Source organism: Platalea leucorodia (genome assembly GCF_965183815.1).
Source record: "Platalea leucorodia genome assembly, chromosome: 8".
Classification (NCBI taxonomy): domain Eukaryota; kingdom Metazoa; phylum Chordata; class Aves; order Pelecaniformes; family Threskiornithidae; genus Platalea; species Platalea leucorodia.
Genome location: NC_138830.1, coordinates 36,387,502 through 36,404,122, shown reverse-complemented (window position 1 = coordinate 36,404,122; position 16,621 = coordinate 36,387,502). Strand labels below are relative to the sequence as shown.

The window sequence follows — 16,621 nt, the reverse complement described above, 5'->3', positions numbered from 1 at the left end:
TCATGTTGGCACCACCCTTAAGTTTCACTGCAGTATAATTAAACGGGTGTTCCCCTTGCCCAAGAAGGTACTCACCTCTCCGCCGGGCTTGATTTTGATGCAGAGCTGTCCTGCATTACGAAGGGAAGTGAAGCAAACCTGAAAGGGAACGCTCTGAAACTCTGCATCCTCTGGTAGCAAGAAGCTCTGATTCAGCCACATAACCACCTTGCAAAAATAAAACGAAGAGCATCAGCCTTCACCTCTGTGGAAAGCTTGGAGAACCACACGATGTCCCTGCATGCGATGTGCACCAGGGCTCTCTGTTCAGGGTACCTTGGAAATTCGTCTACTAAATTTCATCCACTAAACCCACATCACGAACTTGTTAGAACGGAGGCAGTTGACTCCCTGCTCCAAGGCTGAATATTTGTAAGAAAATCAAATCCAACAACCATAGACCACAGCCCAAGATCAAAACAAATGCCCAGGCCTGGAGACTGGAGAAAGCTGGGAAGCAAGCCTTGGTTCTACTGCAAGTTTCATTTAATCTTGTTTTTTACCTTGGCCATTTAATGCAGTAAAGGTCATGTAAATATGGCAGAGCCCTACAGTTATGAGGGAAATGACCAGCTCTAATTACTGCCATCCCACAATTCAGATCTTTTAGAACCAAAGCTACAGCACTGCTGCTCATCTGTTGTGAAACTGAGCCATTATCTGGGCACTGTACTGCCTTTTTCCTGTTCTCTGCTCATTTACAAAATTCATCACCCACTACAAGGCTCCTGCTGCTGGCATTCCATCAATTGTCACATGGCAAGTGATACAATATCTGAAACACCTCGTGTTCTCAGGCCACTAGTTCCTGCAACTGCAGGAATTCCTGAAGCAAGGAATGCCTCAATTGAGGCATCTTCTAAAGAAGGAAAACCAGCACTGAGTCAGGTTGTAATACACAGACTCCAAAGGCCAGCAGTGCGGTTCACTGTGTAATTTTTCTTTTGCTCTCGGAAATCTCAAGCTAATTGCAAACTCTCCACTTGCAGTGTCTGTACACAGGACTGGGAAATAGGAAGCAGAGCAGAAACTCACCCTTTGCGGCCTCTCGTTTGTTGTACAGTTAACAAAGCTCAGCGGCTCTGTGGCAGAGTCCGGGCTGCTCAGGGCATACATGGAAAAGCGTGGAAGCTGTCTTGTCAACTCAAATACATGGAACTGTGTGCTGGAAGCAATCGAATGGAAAAATAGAGGCTGTTACTAACATACCAGGGATTCACCTATTGCAATGGTTCTTGATCCTTTTTTAGCTGGCTACTGACATCAGCAGCTTCCAGCTATGTAATCAGCTGCTTACCGTTGCCCAGAAAAAAAACACTGGAACTTGGAAATTCCAGGCTTATCCCATCACGAGGTTGAATGATTCCTCCCTACTGCTTACATCTTCCATAATTCTTCCAGTGAAATATATTCTCTAGGCTAAGACATTTAAGATCTTACTATGTGATTCAGTATTTTCCTTACAGGTTCAGTGAAGTCTTATTAAAAGCAATAATAAAGACAAACAGAGAAAACAAAAAGGGAATTCTGTCCCATACATTCTTTCAGCAATGGTTGGCTAGCTCTCAAAATATGCTTCCCTGTTCAGGGAAAGGAGGCTGCTTCCTGGGGCACCGCCAGTTCTGGCAGATGTGAGCAGGGAGAAAGTTGGTGTCAAGAGCATATGAAGAGACATTTTATTTTTATGGGAATCTGGAAAAGTGTTGTCTTGAAATCAGGCACATGCTACTTTCTGCTTGCCCTGAAGACAAATGGGTTCAGCGTTACTTCATAGCTTGAAAGACACCAGTGTGCCTCCAGGCCCACTCAAGTACTTCGCCTTCAGGGCCTGGAGAGGCAGCCACTAAGAGCAGGCAGCCTGGATATAGCCTCTGCCTCTCCCAGCTCCCTCCAGAGACCCACAATAAGGCATCTCCTGGACAAGAAATGCTCGCTGTTCCCCTAAAGGCAGAGCCAGAGCACAGCAGGTCCCAGCAACTCCAGAGCATTTAGACTTTGTCTGGAGAAGAGCTCAGCATCACAGGTGCAAGAGTGTTTTTAAGAAGGCATTCCAGCTCTCCTTCCAGTAACAGAGAGAAGTGGGGCACCAGAGAATTAACGGTGCGCTTCCCATGGGACAAGCATGAAGCCGCATTATTGCTATTTCCTGGTCACACAGTTACCTCTGGAGACAAACAGAGATCACAACACAAGACTCACCTGTTCCTGTAACCCACAAAGGCTTTGATGTGCAAATCCACAGGGACATCTTTGGGTGGAGTAAGGGGAACACGAACACAACCAGAGAGGTTCTGGAGACTGGGGTGTACCACGTGGCTCTCCCCTTCAAATATGCCTTCAGCAAAGATCAGCACAGCACGGATGATTGTGTCTTAGCAACAGGAAGAAAAAGCAGTTTCTAAATTAACAGCTGTCCTCTGGCCAACAAACCACCACTGTTTTCAGAATTAAGCACAGACAACTCTTTACACCTCTCCTCTGAATTGTTAAAATATCCCAGATGACAAGCACTACCACATCTGGACCTGACTGCATCCTCAGCACGCCCGGTGCTAGGTGAATTTGCTCTCTTGGGGTAGTTCCAGTTTTGCATATAAAGCCAGCTGAGGTCCAGCTGCATTCATGCAACACCCTCACTAACATGGCTGTAAGTTAGTGTTCAGAGTTAACACAAGGAGTGTTGCAGGGATCACCAAGACTCATTTCAACCAAGTTAAATGTTAATTGCCTTGGAAAATACCATGTAACAAGAAACAAATTCTGTCAAGCTCTTCTCTCTCCCCTGAGACCCATCAGAGGAACACAGCTTGATTCAAAACTCTGAAAGGAAAGGAACCACAAAGGGGAAATTACAGACAATAAAGGGGAGACAGGCAAATCACCAGCTAAATATAACTAAACGCTTGCATGAATTTCCATGAAATGAATGTCAATGTTTGCAGGTTTCCACTCACCATTTGTGGTGGAAATACACAGCTCCACATGGGCAGACTGGCTGTCAGAGCCCAGATTAACCGAGAGGGCTGTCTGGAGTTGGGTATTTGCTGGAATCACACCTCTCTGCACATCAGCTTCCTTCAAGTGAGTGTTCAGTTCAGCCTGTAGCAAAACACATACCCTTCAGTATCAGAATTTCAAGATTTTCATTCAAGCAGCCTAGAAAACACACACATAAGTCAGTTCTTTTTTCCTGCAGGAGAAGGTTGTATTACAGCAATTCCCAGACACTTCACGTTGCTATGAATAGTGGGCGGATTAGGCATGGAGCTGTGGACACCTGTGCCACAATTTGTTCAAGTGCTTTATTGTCAATGGAGCTGAGATCTGTACCCAAACCTTTATTCAGAAAAGCACTTAACATATATTCAATTTTAAGCACAAGCTTATATAATTCCATGCTTTTGCTATGGTGGTCATTTACTGTTCAAATATGGGTCTGCTCTTTCCTCAGACTATTTTTCAAAGCTCACTATTTCTGCACTTTCACCATCAAGCCACAAGTGCACGTCCTATACCCGGGCAGCGCTCCCATTCACCTGATCCTCTCAAACAATCCCCTCTGACCCCCGAGTTGGTTCATGCATTGAAAATTACAATTTGCAGTCACAAACCAAAGCACAAGGGCTGAACAGAATCCAGCTCCAAACCCAACTGCTCTGGCAAGACAGAGGAGCAAGGAAAATGTTACTTATTAAAATACAAAAAGCAAGTTCTGAACTTGCACAAGGAGCAAGCCAGATGCAGAAGCAGGAATCCCCAGTAGACTGGGGTCTACTGCATCCTAACAGGTTACAGCTCTGACTTGTCTGGATTGCCCCATGACCGCTTCCCAGATTACTCTATTACTCTAGCAATAGAAAGGCGTGTTTTGGCCCTACACATTGTTTAAGTCGTACCTTTGCATTTTCCTCATAATTTCTTAATTCCAGCAGCAGATTTTGTTTCTTTTGACTAAGTTCTCGGATCAGATCCTGCTCAGCACTTGTATCCATTAGGTTTCCTTTCATCTCCTCACCTCCTGGCAGATAACCTCGGACTGTACAGAAACAAAACATAGCCAATTTCAGCAAAGCCTTTCACAGCCTCCCCAAAACTTTAGTTTCTGTAACAAGACCCCCTTCTACCACCTCAGCAGCAGATACTGATTCTGGTCTTCAGCTGGTACCATTCAGCTGAAAACCTGAGTGTTGGTTTATGCCCACAGAGGCTTTGACTTTCCTGGTGATCAGGACAAGAGAGCTGCATATTTAAAAAAAGAAAAAAGGTGAATTTCCAACCTGCCTTCAAGCTGTCTTCACCTGACCAGACAAGTGCAGCACCCAGTCCTTTTGCGAGAGGATTCCCACTGCAATCATTCTTTCAGGTGCTTAGGCAAGTTTGCAATTATGCAAAATTAATAAAATATGCACCCGGATTTCTAGAGCTGGTCAGAGGAGTTGTTACTGTCTGGAGGTGACTCTAAGTCACCGTCCATCAGCCAATAAACAAGATTTACCCACATTAGTGTTTCCCCAAATCAAGGGATGTTTCACTTCAAGGGGTAAGACCTGTTTCCCAGTAGCCCAGTGGAGCACAGAGTTATGGAAATATCTCCAACTGCCTGTGGAGACAGAAGAGCTGAACAGATGATGCGACAAAGACGCCTGCTATAAACTTCCATTTTGCTCTAGGGCTGTGTGCTCTGGTTGCAGCTGGCAATGAAAGCCAGGGACAAAAATCTGATACCTGTGAAGAATATGCTGCCTGACTATGTAACCCCAGTACAAAGTTGTAGGGAACCTGAAAAGCATTTAAGCATGCACGCTGTCCTCCGATGAAAGGACCCACTTTATTATTTCTGAGTGAATCATTCATTTAAAATGAGAGCAAGACAGAAAATACACTGAAATATAGAAGAACACCTCATGTGAAAGGATGCTGGCCCTAAACAAAACTCTAATAACAAGGACCATGAGAATGCATTGTCCACATAACCCAAACAACAGGGCTATTACTATTTAATAATGCCTAAAGGCTTCAGCCTAAGGGGATCCCCGTTGTGCCAAGGTTTGTGTATGATGTACCCATCAGAAGAGCCTGATCATATTTGGTGACATTAACCTACACAGCTCTGCTAGGACAAGGTATCTTCGGAACTGTGCACAATGTTCCCCTCTGTAAGCTTGGGAAAAAGGTTTATATGCTGAAGCCCAAGCGCAGCACATCCCCACAGCCTGTGATTAAGACAGACAGCAAAACACTGTGCTATTTAACAAGGACAGGCTTTTGTTCCAAATAGGTTGTGCCAGACCTGCTTGTCTCAGACCACTGACGCCAAGCAGTCGGATAATCACAGCATTGTCTCTCCTGAAGCCATTCATGCTGAGCTTATTTAAATAATCTGTGATGATATTTGTTTCCACTCACAGTAGCCAGGTCTGACTTCTCGAATGCACGGTGGGATAAATCCACCAGTTCTCCAGCCTCAGGATAGCATTTTCCAGGAAACAAAGGGCTGTTAACATCTAAAATTTCTAATATAAAAAATATTCCTCTTTAGAAGAAAACCAAAACACACACACCCCCTTAGCTCTCTAAACTCCTTTACCCACTCTAAAGTGACCAAATTATCATCACATATAGGAAAAAAGATTTCCTATATATTCATCTATAATAATGTTGCCTGAAAAAACACAGTCTCTACTGAATATAGTTATCTCTGCATTATTAGTATGAGATTTCTTCCGTTAGGCAAATTAATTTTGATGGCTTCTTAGATCATAATGAAACACTGATTATCACAGAGAAGGCAATATTCAAAATCCTGTTTGCAGATAGCGTAACTCAAAATTCCCTTAACTTCGCATAAAGAGAAGGGAATTTGGCACACAAAAATGCCTATGGAACTGAAACAACGTTTAGCTCATCTGAGATGATGTGATGTGCCTGATATTATTGTGTAGTAAATTATATCCTGAACAATGCTCTTACCTTCGCCATCAACTGAACAGCAGATTAACTGGGTGCTCCCATCCATTCTGTAATCCCCCTCCACCACTCCTGCAATTGAGGAAGCAAAGTTGTCCTTAAAGATGACCTCCCCAGTTCGGTCACTGCGTGCATCAACCTGGAACAACAAAGAGTTCCAAGGCACAGCATGAACAGAAAAGCCAACTCCAAAATATATGTCATGCTGTACTCTGAGCTGTTAACCGAAAGCCAGCTCTGCTCACAGAACTGCAGGTGAACTTGCAGCTCTGCTGATCAGAACACCACACATGAAAAAAATACTATCAAGAAATGACCTCTAGACAGACTCAACTAGAAGGAACTGCTCTTCAGAGATGCCTCCCTAAGTTACAAACAAGAGGAAGGAAAGAAGGGGACTGCAAGTCTGCACTTGGAAGGTTATGCACACATGAATGCAGCAATGATGGGACTAAACCAGAAATAACCTTAATGCAGTATTTACAATCTCTCCTCTTAGCTGCGGCCCTTGTGTGGTGAATTATTGTTACACACGAATACCACAACTTTTCATTATTTTTCATTGGAGAAGAACAGCGAGGGGGGCTCAGTTCCATGCAGTGTGTCTTTTCCAAAGCACGGGACTTGGCATTACTCTTTCTAGGATCTAGGGACTGTTTCAGACCAACAAGCAGGACAGATTGCCAGTGAAAAAGAACAGAAAAAGAAGTAAAGCAAGGAGACGTTCTCTCTTTAACAATGTTAACACCTAATCCAACGTAAGTTACAACATATCTGGGCTCTAGACTGCCAGCTTGATATGAAGTTAATTAAATTGCTCCAGGCTAATGAGAGTAATGAGAGGCGTGAAGAAAAAAGCATAGCTTTACAAAAAAAACCTGGCAAGCTGTGTCCAGGAGAGATCTGGAATCTAGAACAGTCATTTCTGGCAAAGGGGAATACCACGCAACAGGCTTAAGAGATGAAGAATGAGCTGTATAGTATGACTTTACATAAAATTAAATAATGCCTGATTAATTCTGCCATAGTCAAGACTGACGCTGCTCTACTGTTACATAACCGCTTTTGTCTTCCCTGTAGCCTGAGAACATTCAGGAAACATCGCAGAGGATTATTAGCATGTGCTGAAGACACAGCTGAAAAGAGACACGCAGGAGCTCTAGGATGTGGCATATGATCTCTGCTACCACGGAAACAACTTACCACTCCTTAGCAATTGACTCTGAGCTAAGCAGAGGAAGCAGCTTTTCTCTGATCTTGCACTTGGCACAGGATTCACCAGACAAACTCGGTTTACTGCAATAGTTCTTCAGCACTCGTTTTTTTAATTTTTTGGCTGTTGTCCTTCAGAGAATTTAACAGCCTTGTTCAAACACAGCTTCCAGATTTACAGCTCCTCATTTGCCCCCTGTATAAACTCACCTTCCCATTGGACCAGCCAGTGATCAACTCACACACACCATCAGAGTTCAGGTCAAATGCATGTATGCTCATTGCGTGGTTCTTAGACTGAGGACAGAAAACAAAGAACAAATTAAGCTTGGGTACGTTTTTGAAATTGCACGTGCTTGACACATGTAAGACACTGGAGTATGAGTCTACAGGAATTACAGAAAGGAATAGAAAAACGTCTCTTAAGAGGAAGCTTGAGCATCACTATCTGTAAGGTCACACACATCTCTGAAATCTTAGCCCTTGCATTACAAATCTAGTCCACTGCTCTCAAAGGACCTGATCTTTCCTTTAAATACATTTTCATCCAAGCAGATGAGAACTCACAGAAACAAAGTGTAAAAAGCCAAATTCTCTAGGGGTGGCAGGGGGGAAATAAGGGCTTCAACATTGTCATAAAATGAGACCAGCGAGGAAAGCCACTGGCCTCTTCCTGCTGCCTCCCAAGGAATCCTTTCACTTATTACTATTACACAGGCTGTTCTAATCTGTGTTATATTAAGAATATTAAAATGAGCATCAGGAAAGGACCTTGCCAATATGATTTGCTGCAGCAGCAAACTGCTCTTGATGCAAAAAATTAGCTTTGAACATAGACAACACAAGATTAAGTCCATCTCTGAAAAACAGTTTATTGATTCAGCAATACAGCCAGGGGCATTTTCTAACAGTGAACTCAAATTTCTCTGTTGCTTAAATGACCCTGTGAAGCTGAAGCATGCCTAGTCACACTGTTGTATCAGTGTTGTTTAAGCCATAACCAACAGTCCCAAAAGCACTGCAGGAATTGACATGGTATTAGTTTTGCATGTATCTATAAAAATAGGTAGATTTGGCAAGAAAAAAATTACATTAAATGCTATGCTCAGCAGAAAATTTCAATTTCATCTAAGTAGTCAGGATAACATCAGAATGACCTGAGATTAGGTACCAAATCTCCTAGCAGCCTTCAAACTTTCAGTGATGATTGATATTCTAACATTGGACTAACCTTAATCCTCCAGTAGCGGGCTGTCTTGTCGTAAACTCCAACCGTCCCATTAGAGAGAGCATAGCCAAACCGACTGCCGTACATGGGGCTAAGTGCAGTAATGGTCTTGGGGTGGGGAGTAGAAGGAGAGAGAGGATACAGGAGTAAAAACTTCTGCATCTTCAGGTAACAGAGAACAGACTATATAATCTCTCTATCATATGAACTGTACACTACTTAAATGGTCAATAAGTCTATTGTAGGAAGCATTAAATACTGAAGTAACTATTTTTAAAAATCAGTTTGAAATCACCAAAGGCCTTGTAGGATTTCCTCACACAAGCTGCACTGCCAGCGCTAAGATACACTTCAGCAAAGATTGCAGAATTGCCCTCAAACTGTGTACTTTGACCAAATATTTCCTACCACAAGCAGCAACACAGCTGCTCATAGGATTCCTGTGGTCATCACTGCTGACACATTATCACTGAAAAACCTAATCCAAACACACAACATTCCTTAAAGCTTCAGGAGCTGAGGATGCTAAGGAGTTCAACATTACATGGGTTGGGAAAGCCCTAGAGATATTTTTGGTAGAAAATCTTTGCCCAGGATTAGTGAGATAAAAATTAACAGATCCCACAGTTGGACTTTTTCTGGAACACAATTAGAACACCAGGCTAGATATTACCTGAATAAGTAACAGCTCCAGGAAAGACCCGAGTCATAACACAGCCTGTTTTTCACTCCTTTTAAGACCCATTACCTTACAATTATTCATTGAGCTAAGGCTCTCGGTGCTTGGAAATGCAGGTTTTTCCACACAGTAAGACTAGAGACTTTAAAGTCAGGAGGAACAATTGCAATCATCTGTCTGGACTTCTGTACAACATAGCACAGAAGACTTCTTTAAATTAAATCCTTCACAAACTTCTTAAACTCAGCTGACTGCTCCTTGGTTTTTTTTACCATAAAACATGGTTTCCAAATCCTTTACCCTTCTGTCTGACAGATCTTCTCCAAAGCCTTTCCCAAGTAACAATACCCTCTAAATTGCAAGCATCCAGTAAGGACAGAAGACCCAGCAACAGTCAAACTCACATAGATAGCAACTCCCTTTAATACGGGATTGTCCATTTATAAATTCAAGAATCACAACAGTTACAGTTTCAGTTTCACCAGAGTAAGTGATTAAACACAGAAAATGCAAACTATTCAAGTCTTCCAAAACAAGCACAATGTATAAAGCCATTGTTCCCTGAATTTACCTTCCTAAAAGGAAAGGTTTAGGTGCAGCTGTGCCCTTTTAGATTAGAATAGTAGGATTGTAACAGGCCTCTCAAGACTCTGCAGGTATGAATTTAAAACAATTCTGCTGTGGATCCAGAAATAAATCATACAAGAGAGTGACGGACCTTTAGCTTCCCTTTAACTAGAAATCACGACATGACTCTAGACTGGCCACTGTACAGACAGCAGAACATGTTACAGGCCCAGTTCTAATTCCAGTGACAGCAACAGCTTCCTTTCCTAGAACACTGCCCCGATTTATCTTTTATAGCTCTTCGTAAGTGGTTTAATAGCTAAGCCTTTTAGTCCCAACTTGGGCAGCGGAAGACCTCAGATCTTCAAGGACACAGGTCTGTAGTGTGTCCTTACTCTACCCTGGGCCCAGAAGGGTCATGAGAAGGCTAAGAAAACCCCTAAATGCAATGATAAGGCTATTTTTCTCCTTTCCAAGCAACCAAAATTTAACAGTGGGGATCTCTCAGTTCTTAAGCTAAAAGGCAACTCCCACACCTTTTGTTTATCACTCTGAACGCCTATCTATCTGCGCCATATTTTACTTCAGGCACTGCAAAGGTGCAGCTCTGTTTATACAGCCAGTGTGTAACTCCAACTGCAATATAAACCTCCCGTTTTGCCTGGGCAACCCCCTCCTACCCTGCCATGCACTGTCTGGATACACACAGGGGCAACTTACTTCATTGTGATTGTGTCAATGCATTTGAGGAAAACTGTAGAAGACATTTTTTGCTCAGAAGGCACTAAGAGCTTCAATCACAATCCAGCAACCTTAATCACCTTTGGACAGGACCCTGATTTTCAGTCAAACAATAGTTATTTTTCTCAACCTGGTGAAAGGTTTGGAAATAGTAATAGCAAAAAACCCCATGCATAATGAAGACATTATTAAACTCTAACTTCTGCAGTTCTAGCAGAATAGATACTGTGCCAAATAGTTAAGTAACTATTTAACTACACAATAAATTTAAACCAGAGTAACCAGAGAAGCTTTACAGTACACAATACTTTCAGCTCCATCAGCAATTATAATAAACATTAGCTAGAAGTAATTTACCTCCGTCTCTGACATTTCTGCCACAATCTCATCTTCTTTAAACACTCGGATGTCAAAATCTTCAGAGCCAACAAGAAGCTACAAAAAAATAAAGTCTACCTTAAAAATAGTTATTCAAGCTAAGGAAATAAAAAGGACATACTCCAGGACCCAGATGGTAAATAAACATTCCAAGTCCAGCAATGAAGAGGTTTTAACAGCTGTATGAAAAGTTGCCAGAGGAACAAAAGGTACTCTCTGTCGAGACAAGATTTCAGAAGTCTCCCGTTGATTGAGTATTATTTATACCTTTTTTGTCAAGCCTGACTCTACAAAAACATAGTGCAATATCTGTGGTAGGAATGAGAAAAGATACTTTGAAACATCAGGGCTAAGCTCTTTTCTTATTGGAAAAGATTCAGCTCAGTTCTGCAGCTCAGTTCTGATTTGTACTACATGGGTTCAGAGAAACAGCGACTCTCAGTTACTAGCCTGTGAGCAAACAGCTGGAGAAAAAAAAAAAATCATTGCTTAGCACTGAACATCCCTCATTTAAAAAAACCCTCAAAACCAATGAATCCAAGGATCAAACCATCACTGCTCCTCCAACCTAAATGGTGTCTGCCACTACCGCAAAGCATGGGTAAAACAGGCTTTAGCTTGATGTAAATGATTTATGAATAGGACATCAGCACTGAATTGGGTCTTCTGCATTCTCATTCCTTATCATTTCCTACATCTTAGCTCTTTTCCTGTTTCCTAGTTGAGCAGGTAGAAGGTGTGAACTGAAAACAGGCGGTGGAAAAGCACTTTCTAAAGATGGTGACAAGTCACTGCTTCTATTTTGCAAATTGAGAAACGAAGGAAGAGATCTGCTTGGTGCCTTGCCCATAAAGTGATCCATCAAACCAATGACAAATAGAATTACAAATGAAAGTTTAAAATCTGGTAGTAGCTTTCCCCACTGGAACCAATGAGTCTTCTATCTTTACTTGGCAGAACAGACATAAATCCATACCGAAGTTGGATTTTTAAAAAGATTCAAGGCTTTTCTTTCTTCCAAAGTAAAGATGCTTCAGATTATGACAAACTAAATTACACCAAGCTAAGCTTACTGTAGCTACTGAAATAATTTACAACAAATAACATATGTAAAAGGTACAGATTTCTCAACAAGTCGCAACTACCAGCAAAAAGTGACCAGCTAAAAGCACAGAATCCTGAAACAATTACTGGTGATGCTGCATTTCTCAGAGGTGCCTAGAAGATTTTTTTTTTTCATTTAGTTTGATTCAACGCGTCCACCTCAATGACTTTCATTCCACTGGACTGGAATTTGAAAAAGCAAGGAAAAGGTTTTGCTGCCCAAGTCTTTGGCAAGATGGGAGAAAACAACTGTATCAACCTAAAATCCTGAGGAAGACAGTGACTACAACAAATTAGCTTTGTTAGCTACTAAATGACAGAAGCATATTCATGCAGTTTTAAAATAAGTCATTTTTAAATGCAGACATGTTTTTACTAGGGCGCGAAAAACGGAAATGAAGCTAGCACACCCATTTATCAGATAAGACACAAAGTGAGAAACAACAACATAAAAAGATGTTTCTGTGCATTTTCTCAGAACTTCAATTTTAAACCAGAGGCAGTTTCACAAAAGCCACAAATTAAAAAAAGAAATTACGTAGATAATTAAGATTAAAAAGAACCCTAAAAAAAATCTCAGCAAATGCATGCTGGGCTAACGGGCAGGGTAAGTTAGTTGGATAACGTATCCAACTCTGCTTAGCTTGAAGTAACATCAGATTACACCAACTGCTGAGAATGAACCTTTCTCAAGCAGAAAAAAATAGCGGAACAACAGAAAACCACTTAGAAGCAGAAGTACAAAACATTTAAAATTAGTGCCATAGTTCAGTTTCCTGGTTTCTGAATCTTTATACACTGTCTCCACTTTCTGTAACCACCTCTCAGCACATTAAAAAAAAATATATACACTAAGAGAAGCTGTGCAGAATTGATTGGAAAACCTGGGATTTTTTCACTTCTTGAAAATCCCAATCAAGGGAAGTGTCTGTATCAGTTCAGTATTTATAAAAAACACATTAAAAGTGTAGAGGCCCTTTACACGTCACTATAAACATTACATAGTCCAAGTAAACATTCCAAACAAGGATTTTTGGGGAACTAAACAGAAAAGCTTAAGTCATTATGATTAAAATTGAAAGACAGATGACAAAAGTTAGTATTTTTAGCATGGTGATCTAACATCATATTTACTTGCATCTGATATATACTAGGAAGCTACTAATTTTCTTATAGATTCATATTTATAAGCATGATCCTTCAATTCATTCAGGATGGAAGAACACGTACAACAGAGAATGCTGTACAAATTCATGACTTCATCCATCCCTTGCAGCCTGCAAGGTCAGAATAGCAGCTGTTTCCTATTGTTTGTCTCACATCTTATCAGGAAGATGCTCATTACAAGTTATCTTCATTTTAAATCAGAAAAGCAAAGAATATTTCGTTTCCCCATGTCACTATGAAGAAACAGGAGGACTGGATGTGAAGAAAGATTTTGCCAATCATAAGTGAAGCTCTTCACAGAGCACAGGTTTTTAAGAGCTCACTTTTACACGTAAAATGCTTGCAAGTTGTTTCTCTGAAATTTAAAAAACTATTTGTAACCATATTCAAGAAATACCACTGAAATAGATGCCTTGCAACTGATGATCACAGGCATTTCTTTGTATTTTTCCTGGTGTAGCTAACAAAAATGCGAGAAGTTTTCCATTACAGCTAGCAATCCATTCACCAAAGCAAGGCAGCAATGCTGTAAAGACCCCAGATATGCCTAGTTTTACATACTCAGAGTAGTCCAGGAGACCAGTGCTGCTCCATGTACATGGACCGAGCACTTGTGCATGTCTTTGCCGGACCAGAGCCCAAAAAAGGCACAACTTCCACACAGGGATCACTTTAACTGGTAATATAAGTCAAGTCATATTTGATAAGGCATGGGGTTTTTATTATCATTTCACTATAAGACCATGACAAACAGCTGAATTTGCATGGAAATGGTTACAAACCTCAGTTTTGCCATCACCATCAAAGTCACACAGTGCTAATGAACGAACGTTGTCTCCAGTAACCTAAAACGAGAAAGACAGTCCTCAATACTGATGATAGCTGTCAGAAGCTAAACTATTTTTATGATCTCAACTGCAACAGAACAACTGACATAGTCAACATTCAAGCAACATCTGAGTGCAGTGAATACACAACCACTGAATACACGAGTTTAAGGTCTGAGATAAATTAAGAAAGATCAACAACCAAATTAATATTTATCATATTAAAAAAATCAAGACGAATTAGTGCCATTGACAGAATCTTGTAATAACATCAAAAGCATTATGCATAGCCTTACTGTCCAAAAAAGGTCATTTCCTTCATAATCAAAGCCCTGCAGGGCACAGTTTCCACCAATAATAGCAAGTGGAGATGAAATATCTCCCAGCTTTCCAAGAACTATTGCATTGGCTCCATCTGAAACCTACAGAAAAAGAAACAGCAGAAAATGAGACATCAGAGTACACAGAAAGAGAGCTTCCAACATTATCACTATCAGTTTAGCTGAGCTCTGAATGCCTATTAAATTTTTTAAATTTTGTCTTGCCAGGTGATGTGTGACATACTATGAAAATTTGCTCTCACACGTGCATACGCAGACGTGCATCACATTCATATTTTTCTTTTGAAATATTCCAGATATTCTAAAGACAAAATGTTCTGAATACAGTAATATAACTAAGGCAAAGAAGAGAGGCATAATTAATTGACAAAGGAATGTAGAAACTGTGATGTTTAAAATGGAAAGAAAAAGACAACAATGAAGATACTAAAAAAAGCAGACAAGAAATTAACTTGCCTCTCTGTAAAACAAATCCGAGTTATTATACACATCGTAAGCCAATAAATTAGTCTGTGTTCCAACGAGAAGACAATCATAACCAAGCTGAGGGTTCAGCACTCCCGAAGCTAGACAAGTGATCCCTTGGTTAATGTTGAGAAGAGAAATGTCCGAATCTTGGTTACTTTGCACCATTCGGTTTGTGCTTGTCCTCTGCCCTCGGGCATGAGGATTATGAATAAACACCTGTAGAAACAAAGATATAAGTATTATCACAAAGCATGTACGTGGTTGTATACAAACATTAAAGACTACTGTTTGGATAATAACTGCGATAGCAAAGAAGGGCATTCACTCAACCAAAGTGAGGACAAAAGACTGGGTCTTTTTGCTGGCAATACTGTTTCTGACAGTTATTCTTTAGTTTTAACCTACACCAAAAAAGGCAAATGGCAGGAAACCCCCTGCTCTGGCCAGTGCAGTTGTGCCACGTTTGTTTTGCTTATTTCTGAAAACGGCAACTGACAAGTCTTCAGAGTCAGGCAAAAAAAGCAAATAAAGGGAGCAACAACAAACTAAACAAATTATAGCCAGCTGGTAACAGTGTTACCAAAAAACCCCAAACATTTAGAACAATTTACCTGGTACCTATCTGTAACCTCCATCTGTAGGTGAATGCGGTTAATTTAAAAAGGGGCCTGTGATAATAAAGTTTTTATTCTCACTAACCAATATTTAGTCACTATAATTGTTTGGAGCAGAGTCAGGGGATCACAGGATATTATGCTTAATAGCCTTTGCTTTACGGCTGTACAGTCTGCCTCTCGAACAAGCCCTTGTTCTATGCTCTTCCTAAAGGCTCCAAAATAAAATGAATAATGCTGGGAAACATCACAGATGAACCATATTTGTATTTACAGCAACCTAAATGCCTCTGTGGGTTTATGCTTCAACCTACGTTTTGTTTATTAGTTCAGTTGTATTTAACCCTCTTTTGTTTGTATTTCAAACTCGAACAGAGCGCACACAACGTTCTCTGTTGCCGCGAGGCAGTCTTTGCATCATTTACAGAAACCTTAGCACCGTGTCATTTATCAGCACCGAGCTTCGTCCATAACAGTGCTAAGGCTCACTGCTGTAACTGAGAACGGTACGATAAATTCCACTGTCTGCTTGAAAAAAATCCCATTGTCTGCTAGAAAATGGGCAAGTTTCCTTGGCGACTTGGGTTACCAGCTACCCATTTTTGCAAACTCCCTGTTGCCACAAAGCAGAGCTTCGAGCGTGGCGCCCCCCTGCCTGCAGGCAGCTCCGGTGCCTCCGCCGCGGCTCCCGGCCTGCGGGCAGAGGCGAGGCCAGCAAGACCTCCCTCCCGTCCACGGCTTTCGCGACGGGAGGCAGGGACGCCGGCAGACGCCAAGACGGTTTTCCGCTGGAGACATCAGGGCGGCACCGGGGCTGCTCGGGAGAGGAGAACCTCAGAGACGGGCAGCGACCTCTGCAACCCCCCCGGAGCCACAGGCCCCCTCCGAGCCCCCCGAGGGGAGCGGGCCCTGCCGGCGGGGGGGACCCGCCCGGGCGCGGGCCCCGGCCGCTCCGTGGGGCGCAGACGCCCCGGCAGCAGCACCAGGGCAGGCCCCGGCGGCTGCCAGCCCCCAGGAAGGGCTCTTCCCCCTCAGCTCGGCGGGCGCACGGAGCCCCCCGCCCCGCCCGGCCGCGGCCCGGCCCCGTGAGGGGAGGCGGGCGGGATGGCGGGCCGCGCCGCCCCGTTACCTTGCCCGCCTGCGTGGCGGCCGCCAGGCAGGGGTGCGTCCCGTCGTACCGGCCCAGCGCCACCATGCGGGGCAGGATCTTGTGGTTGAGCTTCAGCGTGAACACCGGCACCAGCATGGCGGCGGCGGCGGGGAGGCCGGGCCGCGCCGCGGGCCCCGCC

At 42.5% G+C, this 16,621-nt stretch overlaps 2 protein-coding genes across 5 annotated transcripts in view; one reads left to right on the top strand and one right to left on the bottom strand.

The window, feature by feature from the left end:
• LOC309594305 (metallothionein-2) overlaps nucleotides 1-16,621 on the top strand; it is a 216,043-nt gene that overhangs the window by 183,745 nt on the left and 15,677 nt on the right. The gene's annotated exons all lie outside the window — the stretch shown is intronic.
• Nucleotides 1-16,621, bottom strand: part of BBS2 (Bardet-Biedl syndrome 2) — a 22,137-nt gene extending 5,516 nt beyond the window's left edge. For 2 of the 4 annotated variants that reach the window (XR_014229039.1, XM_082320206.1), the window contains exons 1-13: nucleotides 16,462-16,621; nucleotides 14,707-14,934; nucleotides 14,206-14,331; nucleotides 13,865-13,927; nucleotides 10,791-10,868; nucleotides 8,450-8,554; nucleotides 7,429-7,515; nucleotides 6,010-6,145; nucleotides 3,936-4,075; nucleotides 2,994-3,138; nucleotides 2,239-2,410; nucleotides 1,075-1,204; nucleotides 76-207 (exon numbers count right to left, since the gene is read on the bottom strand). Coding sequence is in view for 3 of the 4 variants with exons in the window: in XM_082320206.1 (XP_082176332.1) it covers nucleotides 76-207; nucleotides 1,075-1,204; nucleotides 2,239-2,410; nucleotides 2,994-3,138; nucleotides 3,936-4,075; nucleotides 6,010-6,145; nucleotides 7,429-7,515; nucleotides 8,450-8,554; nucleotides 10,791-10,868; nucleotides 13,865-13,927; nucleotides 14,206-14,331; nucleotides 14,707-14,934; nucleotides 16,462-16,578 (1,659 nt within the window). In the remaining variant the exon portion in view is untranslated. The remainder of the gene's footprint in view (nucleotides 1-75; nucleotides 208-1,074; nucleotides 1,205-2,238; nucleotides 2,411-2,993; nucleotides 3,139-3,935; nucleotides 4,076-6,009; nucleotides 6,146-7,428; nucleotides 7,516-8,449; nucleotides 8,555-10,790; nucleotides 10,869-13,864; nucleotides 13,928-14,205; nucleotides 14,332-14,706; nucleotides 14,935-16,461) is intronic. The other 2 variants (XM_082320207.1, XM_082320208.1) reach the window with 2 other exon arrangements.